The 23,687-nt window shown below is 48.6% G+C and overlaps 1 protein-coding gene across 2 annotated transcripts; it reads left to right on the forward strand.

Annotated features, from left to right (window-relative positions):
• Positions 1-2,916: 2,916 nt before the first annotated feature.
• Positions 2,917-22,994, forward strand: LOC137380555 (interferon-induced protein with tetratricopeptide repeats 5-like). Of its 2 annotated transcripts, none has more exons than XM_068052552.1 (3): positions 2,917-3,000; positions 15,475-15,616; positions 20,716-22,994. In XM_068052552.1, exons 2-3 carry the CDS (start codon positions 15,612-15,614, stop codon positions 22,166-22,168), a joined length of 1,458 nt encoding a protein of 485 aa, XP_067908653.1. In that variant the 5' UTR covers positions 2,917-3,000; positions 15,475-15,611; the 3' UTR covers positions 22,169-22,994. The 2 variants fall into 2 exon arrangements, with proteins under 2 accessions (XP_067908653.1, XP_067908654.1); XM_068052553.1 differs by having other exon boundaries at positions 2,927-3,000; positions 15,487-15,616.
• The last annotated feature ends 693 nt before the right edge of the window (positions 22,995-23,687 follow it).

Genomic DNA, 23,687 nt, shown 5'->3' on the forward strand with positions numbered 1-23,687 from the left:
CGATATTGGCGCTGGTGGCTGGCACTCTCGCACCTTCAGATCCCCGTCCAGGGATCCGAGGCAGAACACTGGGGCGGAGGGGGGAGGAGGTACGTTTTTCAGTGCGGTGGGGAGCAGAGTCAAACTCAACCAATTGTTGAAAGGGATGGAAGGAAGGGGTAAAGTGCATAGTGTATGAACTTTTGGTGGGGAGAAGGTCAGATGGACAAGAAAAGTATTTCGGGGTGGGGGGAAGAGGGAAAAGAATGAATTATATGGTTATTGGGGGTTGGGAGAGGGGCTAGAAAGATTTATTTGATTTTTTCAAATCTATTTTAAGTCACTATTACTTGAAATATTACAATTGAGATATAAGGCTTGAAAGCCTTTAAAAATGGCATCAGTACCTGCGCAATGGCGTCTGATGCCATTGCCAGGGCCAGACAGCCGGCCCTTTCCATGTCATCAGGGTGGTCAGCCCCGGCCATTTAAATGAGCTACCACGCTGAATATTGCGGCAGGTCCGCGACATGCAGTCTGCGCGGGTGGGCCGCCATTGTTTACGTCGGCCGCAGCACAGTAAAATGCAGCCCAGTCTCTGCATTCAAGAGCGCCAGGCATTGTCTTGGAAGCCTGCAGGCAAAATGGCAGAATGAAAACCCCAGGTAGCCTCCATCTGGACTCTTTTCAGGCTGCAAGGGAAAGGTGGGAGGTCCTCTTTCCCAGGGATGGGAGGAGGAGACCACCCTGCCTGACCAAGCAAGGCTGGATGGAGATGGTGGAGGAGGTCAGCAGCCATGGGGTCATCCCAAGTAGTTGGATCCAGTGCAGGAAAACAGTCAATGACCCATCTGCCAAGGTGAGTGTTCAATTCTAACCCTTTGAACCAAGCTTGTGTCAGAGTGAGAGAAATTGTTTCATTGAGAGGGAGGGACCACCCAGCCGTAACTAACCAGTTCTGGAGTCACCAATGGGACCTGAGGCACAGCCGCACCTCAGTTAGAGGTACCCATTTGTCAATGCATTCCCCTACATAGTCCCTCGAGAATGGCCACATGCGGGAGACATATGTGTGCCCCCATCATGGTTTGATGGACTATCATCAGAGGTCTGGGGCTTTTACCCGCTGGGAGACTAACTTTGTTCATCATTGTGTCTGCAGAAGAAGACTGCCCACAACAAGAAGGAGCTTGCCAAGACTGGTGGTAGAGTTCCTTTTCTACATGTCCTAACACTGATGGAGGAGGAGGCCATGGAACTGGCAGGGAAACAAGATGGCCACGCCATAGCTGATGGCAACACGGGGCACCTACCCAATAGAGTAAGCGAGTATTTCCCGGGGCACAAGTGTGTCTCTGGTGGCTAAGAGCCATGAAGCCTGTGATCCCCTTTGCATCAATGGAGAGGTATATTTGGGGTGGTATGAATGAGACGATGGGCAGACCCTAATCTTTCTATGTCTATGATTTCTAATGCAGGCCAAGGTGACTGAGAAGACAGAGCTCAACAGGCTGGGGACAATCAGCCACCTCTAAGGAGAAGGAGACAGCTTCAAAGGGTCCACCATCACATCATTCCCCCGGACCCTCCACTAGCACAAATACTGTCACGTCAATGGGTAGTTGTGTGCATTTAGATATGGACACACAACCTGGTAGGCACAGCACAGACGTGCCAGGGCAGCCTATGGAGGCTGTGATAGCTGAGCTCCTGGCAGTTGGAGGACTGTGGGAGGCCAGGCCCATGCTGAGCCCTGGGCTGATGATGAGCCTCTGGTGTCAGCGACAACACAGCAAATGCTGCAGCTGCAGCAAGAGGTCAGGCAACATCCGGCAGAGATGCCAGAGGCTATGTGTACCCAAGCCTGGATGATGAAGGAGCCCATCCAGGTTGCACTGTCTCTTCTGATTGTACATCTGGCTTCCTCCATTGAGAGACTGGCAATTCTCCTGGAGGGCTTCATCCTGCAGAACAATCAGTCGCTGCCAGAGATGCACACAGACCTACACGCCATCACATTGTCCATGAGCTCCATGCAGCAATGGCAAGGCAAGAGGGGGACAAGGCACCTGGAGTCTCCATCAGGACCATGGCCCTCTCAAGTTGTAGGGAGGTACAAGTGTGCCTTAAAAGGGGGTGGGGGGGGGGGGGGGGCAGCAGCTGGCTGCTGCATCTGGAGGTTCTTCTCAGGGTGCTCCTGGTGTGACAGTGGCTCCTAAGCCCTTCTGCCAGTGACGCCAGCGCCTCCATCATCCCCGCTGAATGAGCTTGTCCCTGCATGTTTGCATGAGTCCCTCAGTGTTCCAGGGCTCTCCAGGCCTCATGGAGCCAGAGGACGGCTGCCAAAGTAATCCCAAAGCAGGGGGCAGCAAGGTCAGCAGCCTGCCTCCACCTGAGCTGACAGCGCAGCTGGAGCACCATGTAGGAGTACTGGGAAAAGATGTACGAAGATCACCTTAATGCACTTAGAGGATCATGGGTGATAATGCTGCAGAAATGGAAATTTTTGCGATGGTTGTTATGCATAATAAAACTGCTATTCGCTCACCAAGTATCCTTTCTCTTGTTGATTCCCTTTGGAATTTCCCTGGAAACCTTCCTCCCAGGCCCTGAATGCTCAAAGCTTCAGACTTGCCACTGTGCAAAGTGCACCTGGATGTTGCAGTGCAGGAGGAAGGAGGCAACAGCAGGGCTGCTTAAAAGTAAGGCTTTATTGTGGCGGTTCTGGAAGGTGGTAAGGCTCAAAGAAATGTGAATATATAAGGGCATCTCATATCTAAGTAAGGATTGAAATTGCAGAGGCTCTGGCCACAATCTTCCAAACCTCCTTCAATATGGGAGTGGTGCCAGAGAACTGAAGCATTGCAAATGTTACACCCCTGTTTAAGAAAGATAAAAAGATGGATAAACCCAGCAACTGTAGACATTTGATAAAGTATCACATAATAGACCTGTGAGCAAAATTGAAGTCCATGGATAAAGGGCTGTGTGAATAAAACATCAACTAAGGGAGAGAAAACAGTGAGTAATGGTGAACAGTTGTTTTTTCAGATGACGGGACGTGTTCAGTCGCGTTCCCCAGGGGTCGGTATGAGAACCACTGCTCATTTTGATATATATCAACAACCTGCACTTAGGTATACAGGGTATAATTTCAATGCTTACAGATAACACAGAACTCAGAAATGTAGAAAGGAATGTGGAGGGTAGTAACAGACTTCTGAAGGACAGAAACAGATCGGTGAAGTGGGCAGTCGCATAGCAGATGAAATTTAACACAGTGAAGTGTGATGTAATTACTTTTGGAAGAAAGAATGAGGAGAAGAAATATAGACTAAATGATACAATTTCAAAGAGGGTGCAGAAACAGAGAAATCTGGGGTGTATGTACAAAAGTCTTTGAAGGCAGGACAAATTAAGGAGGCTGTTAAAAAGGCATAAAAAGTATCATTCTAATAGGGGGGAATTTTATGCTTTCGCCCGCAGCGGGTTTGGAGGTGGGCAGAGCAAAAAATCGGGTGGGATGGTGGCAGGGTTGGGTGGTGGTGGGGGCATGAGGGGGGGGGAGTTTCCACCACCTCCGCCAAAATTTAGTCCAGGGTAGGAAGGCCTGTGAACGGCCCCACTGCCAACGGAGGCCTTTAGCTAGACAATTAACCCCCAATGTTACAACCAGGTGAGAAAGAGGTCTCGGGTTCCATTTCAGCCTTCACCTGGTCTTATTAACTGAGTTTAATTTTAAACACACTGTGTTTTTAGCTCCCCCTTGGTGAATCCTTGTTCACCGCTTTCCAATTATAAGGCAAAGAATCCGGAACAAGCAGGCTTTCTTAGGTTTAAGGAAGAAAAGTGAAATTTTATTAAATTTAAACTTGAACTCTAATTTGGTTAACGCCTACAGATACATGATGTGCCCACACTAGCATGCATACGCAATACACACATGCAGATAGGGACAGAAAAGAGCAGAAGAAAAAATAAAGTGTAAACGTTTGAGGCAATATCTGAGGAATTGTTGTTACGGTTCTTTGAGCTCACTGTAGTCCTTGATTGTAGGTAGATCTCGCTTTTCGTTGGGGCCCAGTATTCTTCTTTAACCTTGTTCACTGCAGGAGACTTTTCTCTCTTGTGGTTCATATGTCTTCAGTGGGTTTCTGGAGTTCCATGAGAAAGAGCTGGGAGCAGACAGACAGGCAGGAGATCTTTTTCAGTCCAGGAGCAAAGAGGTTTCTCCCAGTTCAAAGATTCAATTCCAATTTAAAACTCTCAGTTCAAACTCTGCAACAGCCAGTTAGTCATGTGACTAACTGGTCTGACCATGTCTTCGCTCAGTGTATTGTGTGAGTCAGGGAATGCTTTTTGGCCTACATACACAGTCTGGTAATATGCCAAAAAGGCCTTTCTAGTCAGAGGCCTGGCTACCCCTTGCAACAGGCATTCTCTTCTTCCTAGCAAGAATTTGAAATTTAATGCCCATGTGGCGAAATTAATATGCTTCATTCTTGGCAGGTGGGGGGGGGGGTGGGGGGGGGTTAGCCATGCCGCAGATGACCCTGTCACCACACAGGGAAGCGCGGCATGAAAGACTCTGCAGGCTGTTTCCTGGCTCTGGGGGTGGGGGGGCGGGGCAGGTCCTTTGTTAAAAGGGATTTAGTGCCTGAACGAGGTACCTGGCATCAGGAAGCACTCACCCACTGAAGGCAGCCCCCCTGCCCTTGCTGCCGAACCCCTCCCCCCCCCATCCCCGTGATCCCCACCCCGCGAGACCCCTCCCACCCTAACCTACCCGAGACTGGTTCTAGTGATGCCCCTCAGGCTCTGGTGGGTGCAATTGCAGCAGCAGCCACCACCTCTGTGGAGGCATTGCAGCTGCTGGCTTTTGATTGGCCAGAAGCTCTGAAAGAGCTGGACCTCCTGCGACAGGGTAGTTGGTTCTGTAAAAGGCCCGTCACTGTCCATTTAAGTGCCTGATTGACACCAAATTCAGCGGGCCTTCTGAAGAAGAGGTGATGTGGGGATCTCAGCGCCAGTTACTCCGAACGTCGAGACCCCCCCCCCCCCCCCACCACCAGGAGAAAATCCCCTCCATAAAGTACACAGGCTAATGCTAAACCTTTATAAAACATTGGTTAGGCCTCAGCTGGAGTATTGTGGCTAATTCTGGGCCCCTCAGCCCTCTATCGGACCCCCTGCCGAATTCAACAGTGGGCAGGCAATTAACTGCCTGTTGTTGGGGACGCTGTCCTCTTTAAAGGACAAGATCCACCCCAAGAGCTGCCAGCCAATCAGAGGACCGGCAGCTCAACAGTACCAGCAGCACCATTGGGAGCGGCAATGATGGACAAGGCCCCGGGGAAGGTAAGTGGGGTCAGGGTCGCCGGGGCCAATCAGTTTCAACCTCCCAGTTTTCCAGTCCATTGCCAAAATAAAATTCAGCCCAATATACCAAAGGCTACACTGTCTCTTGAATATTTAATCACTCGACCTTCAGCAATTTGCTTCAATTTGGGTTTTAAGCATTCCTTGAAACGCTAAATGGCATTCAGCTGCAATCTCTTCTCATACAGCTGGTACAATCCGTACGACCAAAGTATTAGTTGCTTATCCAAAAAGCTGTAATCATTCATTTTCAGCAAGTTTTCGTAGATCTCATCGCTTTTGAATATTCTCTGGGTTCTCCAAAGATTTCCACCCAATCAAGTACTGCAAAACTCAGTGAGGGGTTCTGATCAAATGCTATTTGGAGATGTTCAATCAGTCAGGCACGACGAGTGGGCGAGGGGGTGGTTGGTGAGGGCGGGGGTCCATTGTTACTAGGGAGGGGACCTCCGTGGACTATGGATTTTCCCAGAGAAGGGCACCAACTACCACTACCACCACCCCCAACCCTGAGCCCAATATGAGGCCTCTAGGCGCCTCAGACATTGGCTAAATGCCAGCGGAATCAAGAGGTTGCCCTTAATGGATCACCTAATGGACCTTTCAGTGGACTTCCCATCTGCCATGGTATCCACTGCAGACAAGATGGCATGGGGGCAGGACAACGTAGAACACGTTGACTGATGTCACCCCACGCCATTTTGACTGCTCATCCCCCACCTCCCATCCAGTCGCCAACAGCCATATAAAATCCAGCCCATTGTGTCGAATACACCAGGTTGATGGCAAGAAATCAGAAGCCAATGAATTCTTTGAGAAAGCCCTGGAGTGTGATTGTGACAACGAAGAACTTCAAAGTGCTCTATATGTGCTGCATCAAGCAAAAAGGACAATGTTAAAATGTGTCTCCAATTTACCTGGGAAATTGGTTCTCATGTTGTTTTGCAGTAAACAATTCAAAAATAATTGAAGATTAGTTGACAAACTTACCACTTGCTATTGGGTTACATTGCAATTTATTTACCCTATCATGTTGCATTCATGTTTCCACTTGCTATGTTTACAGTAACGGAACTTTCAATTTCTGAGTTAACTATGAGGTTTGAACTTACTTTAATGACTAATTTCCATGACTAAAACTGAAATGGACATGAGTAGAACTTTGGTCAATGGTGTAAAACAGATGATCTGGAATTAGCTGCCCATAAAAGACCATGGAATTGCACTGTAATCGATAGTAGAGAAAATTGGGTGGGGGTATAATGGCTGGTTCATTCAATAGCATCTGTTTTATCCCATCTACCATTGTTAAAATTACCTGTTGTGAGTTTGTATGTGTCCCATCTTTTATAGAAGAAAATCTAGACTGCAGTAGGTAGGCAAGTGTTAATTGATTGAGTTGCTCAGTTAGTTTGTGCACTTTAAAGTAAGTTTGAATCATTGATAAAACATTTAAGAGACTAATGAGCACCATTGCCCTTTTATAATCAAGGCCGTTTCTAGAGAATATAGAACATAGAACAATACAGCAGAGTACAGGCCCTTTGGCCCACGATGTTGTGCTGAACCTCTAACCTACTCTAAGATCAAACTACCTACCAACCCTTCATTCTACTATCATCCATGTACCTGTCCAAGAGTCGCTTAAATGTCCCTAATGTATCTGCTTCTACTACCACCGCTGGCAGCGCATTCCACGCACCTACCACTCTCTGTGTAAAGAACCTACCTCTGACATCTCCCCGAAACCTTCCTCCAATCACCTTCAAATTATGCCCCCTGGTGATAGCCCTTTCCGCCCTGGGAAAAAGTCTCTGACTATCCACTCTATCTATGCCTCTCATCATCTTGTACCCCTCTATCAAGTCACCTCTCATCCTTCTTCGCTCCAATGAGAAAAGCCCTAGCTCCCTCAATTTTTCTTCGTAAGACATGCCCTCCAGTCCAGGCAGCATCCTGGTAAATCTCCTCTGCACCCTCTCTAAAGCTTCCACATCCTTCCTATAATGAGGCGACCAGAACTGAACACAATATTCCAAGTGTGGTCTAACCAGGGCTTTATAGAGCTGCAGCATAACCTCGCGGCTCTTAAACTCAATCCCCCTGTTAATGAAAGATGAATCTTTTTTGAGCTGTCACTGTTATAGTGAGGTAAGGGGGAGAAAGCAAGAGATACATGGTTACACTATCTATGGCTTGCACATCGTAACAGATTGCAGGATGAGGCTGAAATGGAATTTGAAAAGGTGCGTTAGATAGGAACATAACAGCTGCTCCAATCTATCCCGGCACAGCCTTCTCCATGGCGGTCAGCACATGCAGCCATGCCTGCCCCCTGCCAGTTAGCTGCTGCTATCTATTATCGGCCAGTTTATCCTGCAAGAGTGAGGAAAGTGTGTCAGTGAGTGTAGTGCAATGTGATTGGGTGAGGTGCCTGTCACAGTTAGCTGGCAGTGTGAGCGAACTGTGAGATGTGAGGGCGCATCTTCCAGCAGTGCTAAGTGTGTGAGGCTGAGATGAAGCACATGAATGTGAGGCTTGACTCATGGTTGATAGAGATTGTTGGTAGGTGATTGAAGGGGGTGCGATGAATGGAGCAGTGTCTGAGGCTAGTGCTGCAGTTGGTCACATGAGGCATGAAGATGCATTCACGGACTTTTACCACTCGTGTGAGGTCACTAAACCTCTTTTGGCACTGTATCCACGTTCAGCTATGCTCTACTCCATTGACCACTATCTGCACCCGCTGCCTTCTCAGCATTGGCTGAAGGGTCTTCTGGCCCCTGAGGGAAGAGAACCTCTCTCCTCCTGTCCACCTCCTGCTCAAAGGTCTCCAGCATGGTATTGAGAACCTTGGGGCATGCAGTCTGGGCTCTTGCACCATTTTGATTGCTATCTCCAGGTCTTGCATACTTCTTCAAGCAGTTTCAGCCCCTGCTGCAGCCAGAATGCACCTCACCTTTAAGATATGCAGGCTACTCGGCAGCGGGCTTATCACTGGGCTACATGTCACAATCATTATAATTAGAAGCTAGCACAAAGTTTGTGTGCTGCCTCCATTACTCCAAATGGGCATTGGTCAATCATACACCATGATCCCCATATCTGTTTTCAGGGGCTAATGAACTTTTAGCCCCAGATGTTTCGAAGCTAGGGTTGCCAACTCTGGTTGGAAGCATTGCTGGAAGTTTGAGCATGTGACGTGTAAACCACTTGACAACTGACCATGAGATTCTCAATCAATGACATCGGATGATGTGACACCTGATCAGATGACCTCTACAAATGCTACTGTGTTTACCTTATAAAGTTTCACGTTCCTGGAGTTGAGTATTGTTGCATGTGGTTTTATGCTAGCAGCTGTTGTGCAAAAGTTCCAAGAACCAGGAGGCCACTCATGATCAGGCAAAGAAGAGAAACCGAGGGAGGGGGAAGAGAGGGAACCAAGGGAGGGGAGAGGGGAAACTGAGGGAGGGGCAGAGGAAACTGAGGGCAGGGAAGACGGGAAACTGAGGGAGAAATGGAGAAACCAAAGGAGGGGAGAGGCGAAACTGAGGGAGGGGAAACATTGTACCTCTGTTTAAAAGGGAGCAAGGGATAGACCGAATAATTACAGGCCAGTCAGTCTAACCTCAGTAGTGGGAAAATTATTGGAATCTATTCTGAGAGACAGCCCTGTTCCTTCCTGCATTCTGCAGAGGATTGGAAGGAAATTGTTCACCTCTGCCTGTGGAGGACCTCAGGCTTGCCGATTTGCATCTTAAAGCAGTGAATATAATGTATTTGTCATGGCGCTCCAACCTCCTGCTCTGCATATTCCTCAGAACGAGCTGCAGACACAGCAGGGATCACCTGTGACTCCAGCAAAATCTCATTTACACTGGAAAACTGCTGCAAATTGTTTGCCGATGAGCCTTAACTCCTGCTGCTGGTGGGAAAAGTGCGAAGAGGCGGGAACTATCCGGGAACTGGTACCACCTCTTTCTCCACGATTTTTCCAGCCCCTCCCCGTCTTCAAATGCATCTCTGAATCTCTGGCAAAATTACAACCCCCCCCCCACCACCTCCCATATGTCAGAAGAACTTTAATTCCACCAGTAACTAATGATAATTCACTGAAATTACACCAATAACTAACAGTAATACTAATAACACTTAGATTCCCCTCCTAACCACCAGTAATACAATAACTCACCGATTGTTCATTTGCAACTGAATAGCTGTAATGCCCATTATATTCCACCTATAACTAATAGTAATTCTATAACCCACTGATATTCACCCTGAAACCAGAGCCTGAACGTCCTACACCACACAAGGTGTGGTCAGGCTCCCCAGTTCTTGCCACATTTAACAAGCTCGATTTCTGTCTCTATGCCCTCGGACTCCAATTTGAACTCTGGTTTGGTGTGAAGGTGACAATCCTGAACTGGAAACCTCAGCCCGAGCTGATCTGTAATTGGATTTCACACATAAAGACCAGCAGGCACAGACCGACCTGAATCAAACCAAGAGACTGTACAAGGGGCAATGAGCTCAGAGTTTGGGGCACTTCTCAGGGGGCACATTGTCCCAAACTCAACTCAGCACCAACATTTGTAAACCATTGCCTGAGCTCAGACACAATAAAGGAGAGTTTCCATCGAAGTATAGAAAATACAGCACAAGAGGAGAAGGCCATTCGGCCCCCAGAGCTTGTGCACTCTCCTCTAAACACATGCCCGGCCGAGTTGAGGCAGGCAGCATGCAGACTTTGTGCTACCTGCTCATCTACATAATTGCAGCATGCAACCCAGTGCAAAATCTTAGGCTGAGTGACTACACGCTCAACAGGAGGCCCGAGTTCATGCGCAGGTAGCACAATGTAGAGCTAGTCTACACTTCTTAAAGGGGAGTCGCACTCAGGCTGCAGCAGCTGGTGGAACTATACCTGAAAGTCTTTGATGCAATGAAGAAGACTGCAAACAGAGCAACAAGCCAGAGAGCGTGCTGTAAGTTTCTCTGATGCTGGAGGCCTTGGTCCAAAAGGTTGACAGAGGTCTGTTTCCACTGGGCATGAGGAACACCTCAAGGCATACCCTGCAAAGGGATTGGGAGCAGTTGGCAAGGGAGATGAATTCCCGTAGCCTGGCCCCAAGGACCTGGCTGCAGTGCCTCAAAAAGATCAATAATCTCACACGTTTGGTCAAGCTCAGTGAATGCATCTTCCAATGCCATCTCCTGTCCACTGTACCACCAACCTCTCACGTTGTTCAATGCACTACAAACCCCACCCTCCCCTTCTACATTCTTGCTTTCAGATACCCTGCTGCCTGGCCAGCCAATGCAGCCTCATCATGAAAGATGTGAACAACAGCAGACCTCTGATGAAGAAGCAGTGCCACTTGATCTGACACTCGCAGCCATCAGATGAGGTACTGGCACCGTGTGTACTTTAGAGGGTAGTATGGGTTGGGATCAGCACACACTGAGTCACTGGGCACAAGTGGGCTACAGCCATGAAAGGGGGAAAGGATGGCAAGCTCCCTGCAGTGTGAGGTCACAGATAAATTTTGCTGCAGAGGACTCAGATGAGGTCTTTGATTGGAGGGGTGTACAGGAAAAGCCTGATGGCATGCACATTGAGATGCTTGGTGCATTGGCAAGCCTGTCACAGAGCCTGTTGTCACCATTAAGAAGCATGGAGCAGTCCAGCTCCAACTTGTCATGGCTTCGTGCAGAGCTTGGAGCCCATCCTTTCCAGTGTGGAAGTGGTGGCCAACTCCATGGCAGCATTTGTAGATTCAGCCCCGATGTAGCGTCTGATGGCTGACATCCCAGCTTCCACTGGAGCACAGGCAGAAGGCACCCAACACCTCAGTGCTGCAGTGGAGGTTCAAACTGAGGTGAAGAAATCCATACTTATAGCCAACAAGCCCAGCTTGGTGCCATTCAGGCTCAGACTGCTGGTGTGATGGCTGCTTAAAGGACCATGCAGGGCCTCACAGCAGTTGAGCAATCTGTGCTCCAGCTGATTACTAGGATTACTGCAGCTGCCCCTCCAGCTACTCTCTGGTAAGAGACAAGACTATGACGCCCCCTCTCCTCATATACAAGGCCTTTGTCACTTCCCTGATACAGTGATGAATGGTGAACTGTGAAATGTTGGCAATGTCACCTGCTCCCGCCTGGACAGATCCACTGATGTAGATCTTCACGGCCAGTGCCAACATCATCCTTGCCCTACTGTGCGACTATAGTTCTGGGTGGAGAAGGTGGCACAGTTCAGTGACCACCTCCTTGGTGAAACAGAGCTGCTGCAGACAATGCTTCTTGCTGTAGTGGAGGGAGGAGAAGTGCTCCGTAAAGAACATTACTGGATATGGCCTTCAATTGAAAGCCCTCCTCCTCTGCCCTCCACACACAGCTTCCCCTCTGTGCTGCCTCTGCTCCATGTCTGTGTCATGTTATAGCCCAAGAGGAACTGCAACTATAGCCCAGTTAGTCAAAGCAACCTTTCCACTGACTGGCCTTCAAACATCTCTGTTCTCCTTTTCAAAGTCGAGTATCACTCTATTGTGAATCCTAAACCTTTCCCAAACTCCTCCTACAATACTGAACACAGTATTTCCACTCACTCTGCTGCAACAAAAGAAAGTCAAATGCCCCTCAATTGGAAGTCCCATGGGATCCTTTTTAATAGCGTTAGTGGAGGTCCCTCGTATAGCTGAACCCATGTCACAACCTGCCCACTCTGCAAGCTTCTGCTGCACACATGGCATGTCCATGCTAGTGCCCTAATAATCATAGTGTGCCACAAGTGGCACAATGCCAGAAGCAGGCAGAAGCTGTCTGGCCACCATTTTAGGAGCTATGGGGCTCCATAGCCCCAGCAGTAGCAAACTGGTGAACGAAGCCACAGCCGAGTATCCCTCAGTTCAACAAACTTCCTCCTCCATTTTACCTTCTTTTACCAATGAGAATCCTTGGTTTCAAATCCCTAGTTCCTCATTTGCCTTTCAGTGGAAATAATTTTTCATCATTGACCCACAGTAAATTCTCCAGGTTTCACTCAAACTTTAACTGACTGCTCCTCTCTCAGAGACACTCCCATTCACCACATTGCTGCTGTTGCTCCCGGCTCTGCAGGAAATGCTGGGTCCCACACCCTCCCAATTGCCCACAGCCCTTTTCTCCATGAGCCCCCATAATCATTCCCCATCTCACTCAATGAGCCCCAATTCCCCAGGCTCCTTCCCCCAATCCCACCAGACTGCCAAGCCCACATTCCCATTCTTCATCTCCCCTGTCTCCATTCTCCAGTCTCCCTCTCTCTCACTGACCCCCCCCCATTCTCCAGTCTCCCTCTCTCTCACTGACCCCCCCCCCCCCCCCCATTCTCCAGTCTCCCTCTCGCACTGACCCCGATTCTCCAGTCTCCCTCTCTCTCACTGACGCTCCCCCATTCACCAGTCTCCCTCTCTCTCACTGACACCCTGCCCATTCTCCAGTCTCCTTCTCTCTCACTGACCCCCATTCTCCAATCTCCCTCTCTCTCACTGACCCCTCATTCTCCATTCTCCCTCTCTGTCTCACTCAGCTCCATTCTCCAGTCTCCCTCTCTCTCACTGACCCCCATTCTCCAGTCTCCCTCTCTCGCACTGACAACCCCCCCCCCCATTATCCCGTCTCCTTCTCTTACTCACTGACCCCCCATTCTCCAGTCTCCCTCTCTGTCACTGACCCCACCCGCATTATCCAGTCTCCTTCTCTTACTCACTGACCCCCCATTCTCCAGTCTCCCTCTCTCTCACTGACCCCTCATTCTCCAGTCTCCCTCTCTCTCACTCAGCCCCCAATCTCCAGTCTGCCTCTCTCTCACTGACCACCCATTCTCCAGTCTCCCTCCCTCTCACTGACCCCCTCCATTCTCCAGTCTCTCTCCCTCTCACTGAACCCCATTCTCCAGTCTCCCTCTCTGTCATTGACCCTCCCCCATTCTCCCGTCTCCCTCTCTCTCACTGACCCCCCATTCTCCAGTCTGGCTCTCTCGCTCAGCCCCCATCCTCCAGTCTCCCTCTCTCTCACTGACCCCCATTCTCCAGTCTACCTCTCTCTCACTGACCCCACCCGCCATTCTCCAGTCTCCCTCTCTCTCACTGACCCCTCATTCTCCAGTCTCCCTCTCGCTCACTCAGCCCCCATTCTCCAGTCTGCCTCTCTCTCACTGCCCCCCATTCTCCAATCTCCCTCCCTCTCACTGACCCCCTCCATTCTCCAGTCTCCCTCTCTCTCACTGACCCCCATTCTCCAGTCTCCCTCTCTTGCACTCAGCCCCCATTCTCCAGTCTCCCTCTCTCTCACTGACCCTCCCCCATTCTCCAGTCTCCCTCTCTCTCACTGACCCCCCATTCTCCAGTCTCCCTCTCTCTCACTCAGCCCCCATTCTCCAGTCTCCCTCTCTCTCTGACCCCCCATTCTCCAGTCTCCCTCTCTCTAACTGACCCCCATTCTCCAGTCTACCTCTCCCTCACTGACCCCCCCATTCTCCAGACTCCCTCTCTCTCACTGACCCCCTCTCCATTCTCCAGTCTCCCTCTCTCTCTGACCCCCCATTCTCCAGTTTCCCTCTCTCTCACTGACCCCCATTCTCCAGTCTCCCTCTCTCGCACTGACCCACCCCCCATTATCCAGTCTCCTTCTCTTACTCACTGACCCCCCATTCTCCAGTCTCCCTCACTCTCACTGACCCCCCCCCCCATTATCCAGTCTCCTTCTCTTACTCACTGACCCCCCATTCTCCAGTCCCCCTCTCTCTCACTGACCCCTCATTCTCCAGTCTCCCTCTCTCTCACTCAGCCCCCATTCTCCAGTCTGCCTCTCTCTCACTGACCCCCTATTCTCCAGTCTCCCTCCCTCTCACTGACCTCCTCCATTCTCCAGTCTCCCTCTCTCTCACTGAACCCCATTCTCCAGTCTCCCTCTCTCTCACAGACCCTCCCCCATTCGCCCGTCTCCCTCTCTCTCACTGACCCCCCATTCTCCAGTCTCCCTCTCTCTCACCCAGCCCCCATTCTCCAGTCTCCCTCTCTCTCACTGACCCCCATTCTCCAGTCTCCCTCTCTCTCACTGACCACCCCCACATTCTCCAGTCTCCCTCTCTCTCACTGACCACCCCCACATTCTCCAGTCTCCCTCTTTCTCTTCCGGCCCCCATTCTCTCCCTCTCTCTCACTGCCCACCCCTCCATTCTCCAGTCTCCTTCTCTTACTCACTGACCCCCCATTCTCCAGTCTCCCTCTCTCTCACTGACCCTCCATTCTCCAGTCTCCCTCTCTATCACTGACCCCTCATTCTCCAGTCTCCCTCTCTCTCACTGACCCCCCCCCCATTATCCAGTCTCCCTCTCTTACTCACTGACCCCCCATTCTCCAGTCTCCCTCTCTCTCACTGACCCCCCATTCTCCAGTCTCCCTCTCTCTCACTGACCTCCCATTCTCCAGTCTCCCTCTCTCTCACTGACCCCGCCCCCCATTCTCCAATCTCCTTCCCCCCAACCACCATATGCATTCTGCATCTCCCCCATCCCCCAGTCTCCCACTTGCCCGGAGCCCTCAGTCCCCATCTCTCCTCCAGGGCCGCCATTCTCATCTCTTCTTCCCGAGCTCCTATTCCCTAATCATGCCCCAACCCCTCAGCACTGCCTCGATGTCAGAGCACTCCCCACCCCCCCCACACACACACACAATCCTCGCCCCCTGCAGCTGTCTCATCGCTGCTCTGCGGTTCCAGTCAGTTGGGGGTCACCGAGCCAGAAGTTTGGCTGATGCAGGCGATGCGGTAACAGCGCGGGGGATTTTAACCACTGAATATCTGGGTCTGGAGGCTGCGCTCGGGTCACAAATTCACCATTCGGAGAAACTGCCAGTCATTCCTGCACGGTGGGGAAACCTATTCTGCGCCTCGATTGTAACCCTGCCCGCCAGGCGGGGGGGAGTCACTGCTTTTGATCTAGCTCCCCCACCCCCTGCGATTTCAATTCCCAGGTATTAGGAAACATGGAGGCTTTCTCAATTACATAACTAACTTCCAGATGGGAAATCATGGTCAGTTTCACTTTCCAGTTTCACTTTCCAGTTTCACTTTCAGGCAGCAATTCCTAGAAATCATGTGATTCCTGATCCCACAAAAGAATAATTTGGAAGCAAATCTCCATCCATTGTTTCACTGACCGACCGGAGATCTGAAGTGGAAGTCAAATCCGGATCAGCATCATGAGGTTAGTGCTCGCTTCACTTCACACAACATTATTAGATGTTTATGAAAATAAGTGACATTGATCCGGATATTACTGCAGAGGCGGGACTGGAATGGGATGGAGATGACAGCAAGTGACATGGCACAATATTGTAGGACAAGTGGGAATATAGAATAGAATATAGAATATAGAACATTACAGCGCAGTACAGGCCCTTCGGCCCTCGATGTTGTGCCGACCTGTGAAACCATCTGACCTACACTATTCCATTTTCATCCATATGTCTATCCAATGACCACTTAAATGCCCTTAAAGTTGGCGAATCTACTACTGTTGCAGGCAGGGCATTCCACGCCCCTACTACTCTCTGAGTAAAGAAACTACCTCTAACATCTGTCCTATATCTATCACCCCTCAACTTAAAGCTGTGTCCCCTCGTGTTTGCCATCACCATCCGAGGAAAAAGACTCTCACTATCCACCCTATCTAACCCTCTGATTATCTTATATGTCTCTATTAAGTCACCTCTCCTCCTCCTTCTCTCTAACGAAAACAACCTCAAGTCCCTCTGCCTTTCCTCGTAAGACCTTCCCTCCATACCAGGCAACATCCTAGTAAATCTCCTCTGCACCCTTTCCACAGCTTCCACATCCTTCTTATAATGCGGTGACCAGAACTGCACGCAATACTCCAGGTGCGGCTGCACCAGAGTTTTGTACAGCTGCAGCATGACCTCGTGGCTCCGAAACTCGATCCCCCTACTAATAAAAGCTAACACACCATATGCCTTCTTAACAGCCCTATTAACCTGGGTGGCAACTTTCAGGGATTTATGTACCTGGACACCAAGATCTCTCTGCTCATCTACACTACCAAGAATCTTCCCATTAGCCCAGTACTCTGCATTCCTGTTACTCCTTCCAAAGTGAATCACCTCACACTTTTCCGCATTAAACTCCATTTGCCATCTCTCAGCCCAGCTCTGCAGCCTATCTATGTCCCTCTGTAACCTACAACATCCTTCGGCACTATCCACAACTCCACCGACCTTCGTGTCATCCGCAAATTTACTAACCCACCCTTCTACACCCTCATCCAGGTCATTTATAAAAATGACAAACAGCAGTGGCCCCAAAACAGATCCTTGCGGTACACCACTAGTAACTAAACTCCAGGATGAACATTTGCCATCAACCACCACCCTCTGTCTTCTTTCAGCTAGCCAATTTCTGATCCAAAGCTCTAAATCACCTTCAATCTCATACTTCCGTATTTTCTGCAATAGCCTACCGTAGGGAACCTTATCAAACGCCTTACTGTAATCCATATACACCACATCCACTGCTTTACCCTCATCCACCTGTTTGGTCGCCTTCTCGAAAAACTCAATAAGGTTTGTGAGGCACGACCTACCCTTCACAAAACCGTGCTGACTATCGCTAATGAACTTATTCTTTTCAAGATGATTATAAATCCTATCTCTGATAACGTTTTCCAACATTTTACCCACAACCGAAGTAAGGCTGACAGGTCTATAATTATCAGGGCTGTCTCTACTCCCCTTCTTGAACAAGGGGACAACATTTGCTATCCTGCAGTCTTCCGGCACTATTCCTGTCGACAATGACGACATAAAGATCAAGGACAAAGGCTCTGCAATCTCCTCCCTGGCTTCCCAGAGAATCCTAGGATAAAACCCATCTGGCCCAATGTCTGATTTCAACAGGGATACCTCAATATCATTTTATTTGAGGTTTGACATTTTAATGTAGGTGTGTGGCTGTGTGACGCAAACCACATGTCAATCTAACCTCCACTATTTAAAGTGCCAGTTCATAGAGACAATAGGCTGGATTTTGTGGAAGAGGCGGGGTTCTCGGCGCCCAGCCGAAACAGCAGGGGGGATCTCTGCCTCAGCATTTTCACGCACCCCCATTCCCCCATTCCCCTCTTCCCCGGAGCGATCTTTGAAGGTTAAGTGTCCCGCGCTGGGATCCCTGTCCCTTTAAAGATGGGCGGGTTCCCGCCTCCAAGAGCTGCTGGCCAATCACAGGGTGGGCAGCTCAGCAGTATTGGCAGTGCCACTGCTGGCTCCTGCTGGGCGCTGCTGGTATTGCAGAGGTCTCAGACCCAGGCACAGCACTGGAGACCCAGATCTCAGGTAAGTGAGGCAGGGTCGCCGGGAACAATCCCGAAGGCTCCAGCGAGGAGGGGAGGTGGGGGGGGGGGTGGGGTGCGGGGTGAGAGGGTGGGTTTGAAGTCCAGGGGGAGGTAGGTCCACGGAGGTGGAGGTTTTGCTGATGGGGGTCCTCCGTGGGCTACAGCCACGAAGAAGGGAAACCCCTCCCCCGAGCCCGGAGTGAGGGCACCTCAGTTTACAAGGTGCCCTGCCCGCATGGCGGAGTCACCCTTTGCTGCTGGTTGGATCCCAGTGGCGGCAGGAAGAGACTTAAGCCACTTAAGGGTTTTAACTGGCCTCTGGGTGGGAAAGCTGTCATCAGCTTATCCCACCACCCCCACCCCCCCATCCCCTACCCAGCAAAATCACTTGGCGATAGGGCAGCAATGGACCCTCTGCCTCTGCCACCCATTGCGATTCTATGCCCCCCCCCCACCCCACCATGGCTTCTGACCCCGCCTCCTGAGGGTCATAAAACCCAGCCCAATGTTTGCTCTGGAAGGAGTGCATGCAGAGTTATGGAAGGAAGGACGGCAAAGGCTGCACCCAGACTTAATCAGGCGTCCCTGGATGCCATTGAAATCCTCTTCAAATGAGGAGTGCTTGTCCCTTCTGCATCTCTAGTCCTTGCTGCTGCGCTGTGTTGTGCAGAATGCAGTACACCACAATAAACCTGGAGACTTTGGTTGAGTACCGAAGAGCACCTTTAGATCTGTCCGGGCACCTGAAATAAAAACTTGAGCATGTCGCTGGATTGCTCTATGGCACATCTGCATTGTTTTACGATTCCTGTTGTATTTCTCCTGGTGTTCATTGATGACGGGTTCCTCAGAGCTCTCATCAGCCAAGTTTGAAGAGGTTATACTTTGTCACCTCGCAGCCAACCTTCAAGGCTGACTGAGGCTGAGGCGGGCAAGGCCTCTGACAGTCGCAGGACTGTGGGTGGCCAGGCACATGCTGAGCCCTGGGTTGATGGTGACCCTCTGTTGTCGACAGCACAGGGCATGGTGGAGTTGCAGAGAGAAGTAAGATAACATCTGGTGGAGATGCCACAGGCCATGCACAGCTGTGAGCGGATGACGGGTGAGTCCACCCAGGCCATAACAGCTGCCATGTCCCAGGCAAATGAGCACATGGCATCCTCCATGGAGAGGATGGCAGCGCTCACGGAGAGCCATATTCCACAGATGCGCGCTGACCTACAAACCCACGCCTCGGCCATGAGCAGGATGCAGCAGTGGCAAGGGGAGAGAGGGGCCAGGGGCCTAGAGAGTGTCTCTGCTCCTGATCCTTCTCAGGAGTGCAGTGAGGTTCCTGTGAGCATTGACAGGGAGGAGACAAGCCAGCAGTCCATATGTGGGGGCTCCCCTCAGGGTGATTCCAATGTGGAAACCAGTTCCTCAGCCCCTCTGCTGATGAGTCCAGCTCCAGCAGCCACGACGTCTGAGGAGACTCCTGCACTGGTGCAGGAGGCCCTCAGGCAGCCGGGGCCCTCCAGGCCTCAGGTGCCCAGAGGACAACCGTCCAAATCATCCAAAGGCAAAGGATGCCCTGATCAGCAGCCTGCCTTCAGTCAAGCTGCTAGCACAGAGGTTGCATTGCGGAGGAGCACCCACAAATGTTTCAAAAAGACACCGTGACACAAATGGGTTATCACGGGTGACACACCTATGTATGAATTCCTTCTGATTAAATGCTTTTCTAACAGGTATCTCCTCTTTATTGTATGAATGACGCATGCTAGCATGTGCCGACTACGTCTCCTGCCATTACATCATTGACCTGAGAGAAATGCCAATGTATGGAAAAACATCATCACCATGTTAGCATGCATGATGTGGCAGCCACACAATGTGCCCCCACCTCCCTTCTTACATGCAGAGTTTATACCCATACATTGCAGTCCCAGATCCACTTTCACATGCTCTGGCAACTGATGCTTCGGTGCTGCTAGCTTTTCACGGAAGTGAAAGTGAAGGCATGTGAATGCCGGACATCTGGATGAAAATCACAACCTGCTATCTGAATCGCAGCGGTCTGCATATTAATGAATGGTAATTGCCCATATGCATATTCAAATCCGAGTCCTGTCGCCGAGCGGCAGAGGGAGGCCAACATGAGGCCTTGTCGCCGCTAGCATGATTGGGCCGGGCCCTGCCGGCGTCGAGGTCCCTATAAAATCCAGCCCTTTGTCTCTCTCCACTCTATCTCCCTGTATTCCCTCTCTCTCTGTGAGAACTGGGACTGGTGCATGTACTAAGTTCCAGAGGATGGCAGTGCAGGGTTATTTGTTGCACACATTATTACTGTACAAATAGAGTTTACATTCTTATATGACACAATCGGGAATCTCCAAGTGTACACTGTCATATAATATGTATCATTATTGGGGGGGGGAATGGGGGTGGTTGGGGCGCTGATTAAGACAACCAAATCAGTCAAATTTCAGGTGAGCATATGGGGAACGTCTTAGGTTTCTGGGATTTCAGAACACTCGGGGGAATGGTCGGGGTGGGGTATGGGGGTGAGTCATCGAGTATGGGAGCACTGAATGTGGGATCCAGAAGCTAATGATACCTTGAGGCAAGTCTGGGAGCTTTGAAGGGTGAGGAGTTGGTTAGCAGGTAGGAGATAAAGAGTGGCTGTGTTTTCTATTTGGCAGGAAATGATTAGTGGTGCCCATCGGCCGTCCATGTCTCCGCTTTAAAGACGTCTGCAAATGCGACATGAAATCCTGTGACATTGATCACAAGTCGTGGGAGTCTGGTCTGAGGATGTCGGTCAGTCTGCAGTGGAAATGTTCTATATCTACTTGCACTGACCCACACACCTGCTCAGCTATTAAGACTTTGCTAACATCGCAACATTGATTATGTACAAGTTAAAAATGTATGTTAGATATGCATAAGATGGGCTTTGATTATTTTGTGCTTTCTTGCAGCAACACACTGAAGGATTCCTTGAAAATGAAGCTCGATCAGCTTCAATGTCACTTCACGTGGAGTCCACAGAAAGAAAATATTGACTTGGATGATATGAAGCAAAGATTACAAGATATAATACAGGTCGGTGTGAAATATCAAGCCATTTCTTACAACCAACTTGCTTTTGTAAACTGTCTGCAAGGCAACTGTGAAGAGGCAATTCAAACCTTAAAGGAAGCTGAAAAATTTCTGAGGGAGAATCATGAACATGAATTTGAAAAAAGAATTGTTGTCACCTATGGAAACTATGCCTGGGTATATTATCACATGGGCCAACTGACAGAGGTCCAGTCCTACCTCGACAAGCTAGAGACGATCTGTAAACAATTTCCTGATGGCTCTCGATATACAGCAATGATACCAGAGGTATACGGGGAGAAGGGGTGGACACTTTTGAAATCTTCCAGGAAGTATTATGAAGAGGCAATGGAATGCTTTAAAAAGGCTCTGGAGGAAGATCCTGATGATACTGAATGGAATGCTGGCTATGCAACTGTTCTGTTTCGTCTGGAAGGGTTTTCTAGTACTCCAGAGAGTCGTAGGCCCAGTGAATCAATGAAGCAGTTGCGACGTGTGCTGGAGCTTGATCCAGATGACTCTGTAGCCATGGTGTTGTTGGCTCTCAAACTACAACAGTTCAATCAAAAGGAGGAAGGACTAAAATTAATTGAACAAGCATTGCAGATCTCCCCTGACCTTCCATATGTGATTCGTTATGCAGCAAAGTTTTTGAGAAGAGAAGGAGATGTGAAAAAATCTGTGAAGCTGTTGAAGAAAGCATTAGAAATTACCCCAAACTCTACTTTCTTACACCATCAAATAGGTCTGTGTTATCGAAACAATCTATTTCAACTAAACAAAAATCCAGGCAGCAAAAACCCTCGCAATCCTGCTTTTCAACAGAAAGCTGAGTTGATCAAACTATGCAAGTACCATTTTGAAAAGGCATTTGAGCATCGCCCATTAACATTTATTACTGCACAACTAGATTTTGCAGGAATATGTTCATTAAATGAAGAATATCTCAAGGCAGAGGAGATCTACAGCAATCTACTGAAATTAAAGGATATTCATCCTGATAATAAGCAGGCAATATTTTTGCAGGTTGGATTATTTGAACTACATCACAAAAGATCTGAATCAAGTGCCATCACTCATTTTCTGGAAGGACTTAAAATCAAAAATGACTCAAAGGAAAGGCAATATTGTCGCACAAACCTGAGAAAGATTGCAACAAGACAAATTGACAGAAATCCAAAAGACAGCAAGGCCTTTGGTGTTCTTGGATTCATGCACCAGCTGGATGAGGAGAAATGTGAAGCTATTGAATGCTTTGAAAAGGCTTTGCAGTTGGATCATGGCAATGAAGAATATCTCAGTGCTCTTTGTGAATTACGCCTTTCTATCTAGGTTAACAATAACTTTCCCAGCTAATGCTAAATACAGTGTGGTAGCATTTCCACTTTGGGCAAGTAGGGAACTTTGGCACAAATTGCACTTAAAATTGCGCTGATTAGATTACAGTTCAAGTTTCTGCTAAAATGTATTTGCATAATCGTAAACATAAAGTCTTTCAAGAACCAATGCATTCGATCAATGTAACGGCATATAATCGGTTATTTTTTCTTTCCATTGGCAAATAATCATTGATGTATTTAAGAGTGATAACCTGATGCAATTTTATTAATACAGCTAAAGTGGGTTTCTTATGAAAAATAAGCATTTTAATAAGAGTGTCCAGTCTTTCACCTGTGAGAAACCTGATATATAATCACTGAAAATTACTTTAAAACAAACTGATCTATGAACAAGTTTGGCAGGTGCTCGTCTGACTTACTCAATATATGCTGTTAATGCTTTCATTCTAATCTATCTAATCAATCTTTTTGTAAATGTACAAAAATCCATGAGTGAAGTCCACACCACATACAGCTGACACACTTGTGTAAACACGACTTTCCCTCCATACACATTGACCAGTATAATGCCTGAAAGATTATTTTCTCTCTCTCTCTTTCTCTCTCTCTAACGAACTGCCTGCAGCTCCCCGTTTTTCAGCCTCTTCAGTGTGAATGCTTAAATTCCACTGGGTGACTTACAGTTAAAAGATATAAAAATAGATTAAAATGGTTAAAAATAATAAAGCTTTATCGTTGCAGATACAGATTTTTCAACCAGTAATGTTAATTTGCTGTAATACCAGAGACTGAATATTAAAATAACCAATAAAAATAAATTGCAGTATTGATTTTATTTGTGACATTGATCTGTGCTAATACAGATGGTAAATGTTGTTCCTAGTCCATACTTTGAGATAGTGAACTACAGCAGCTCTGCACGGAACATTCAGATCAACCTTTAACACTGGCAGTAAATTTAACAGCTGTTGCTCGTGGAGTGAACCATGGCACTTGTACTGTTTAATGTAGCTGTACTGCTATTAGAGAAAGATTAGAGAGGAATGGTTGGGGAGATCCATAGGATTTGGACGATGGAAGAGCATAACATTGGGAGAAGTTGCAGAAGCCTCACATCATATTTAGATCTACTGAAAAGCAGCACCTGGAAGTGGTCAGCCTTTCTGTGGAGGCTTTGTTTCAGGTCTGTGCAATGCTGGATAATGTTTTCTCCTCCTCTCAATTTTGAGTGGCACAGCAGAATTAAATTCAGTTCCGGACCCTTGTTTCTCACTCAGTGCTGAAGGTACGTGTTGACTGCCCTTTCAATATTAATTCAATAGTGGTCATTTCTAATTCTACCAACCTGGAAATCACTGCGTCATGTTACAAAAAACAATTAATCGACTTGTATGAAATTCTCTCCTACTTTAACAGAGGTGTTAATCTATTTCAAATTATCAGGTTAACCTCACTATTTTTATAATGGAGAAGGATTTTGTTACAAATGCATTCAAAGATAACACCATTAA

This window comes from Heterodontus francisci, chromosome 20, assembly GCF_036365525.1.
Source record: "Heterodontus francisci isolate sHetFra1 chromosome 20, sHetFra1.hap1, whole genome shotgun sequence".
Taxonomy (NCBI): Eukaryota; Metazoa; Chordata; class Chondrichthyes; order Heterodontiformes; family Heterodontidae; genus Heterodontus; species Heterodontus francisci.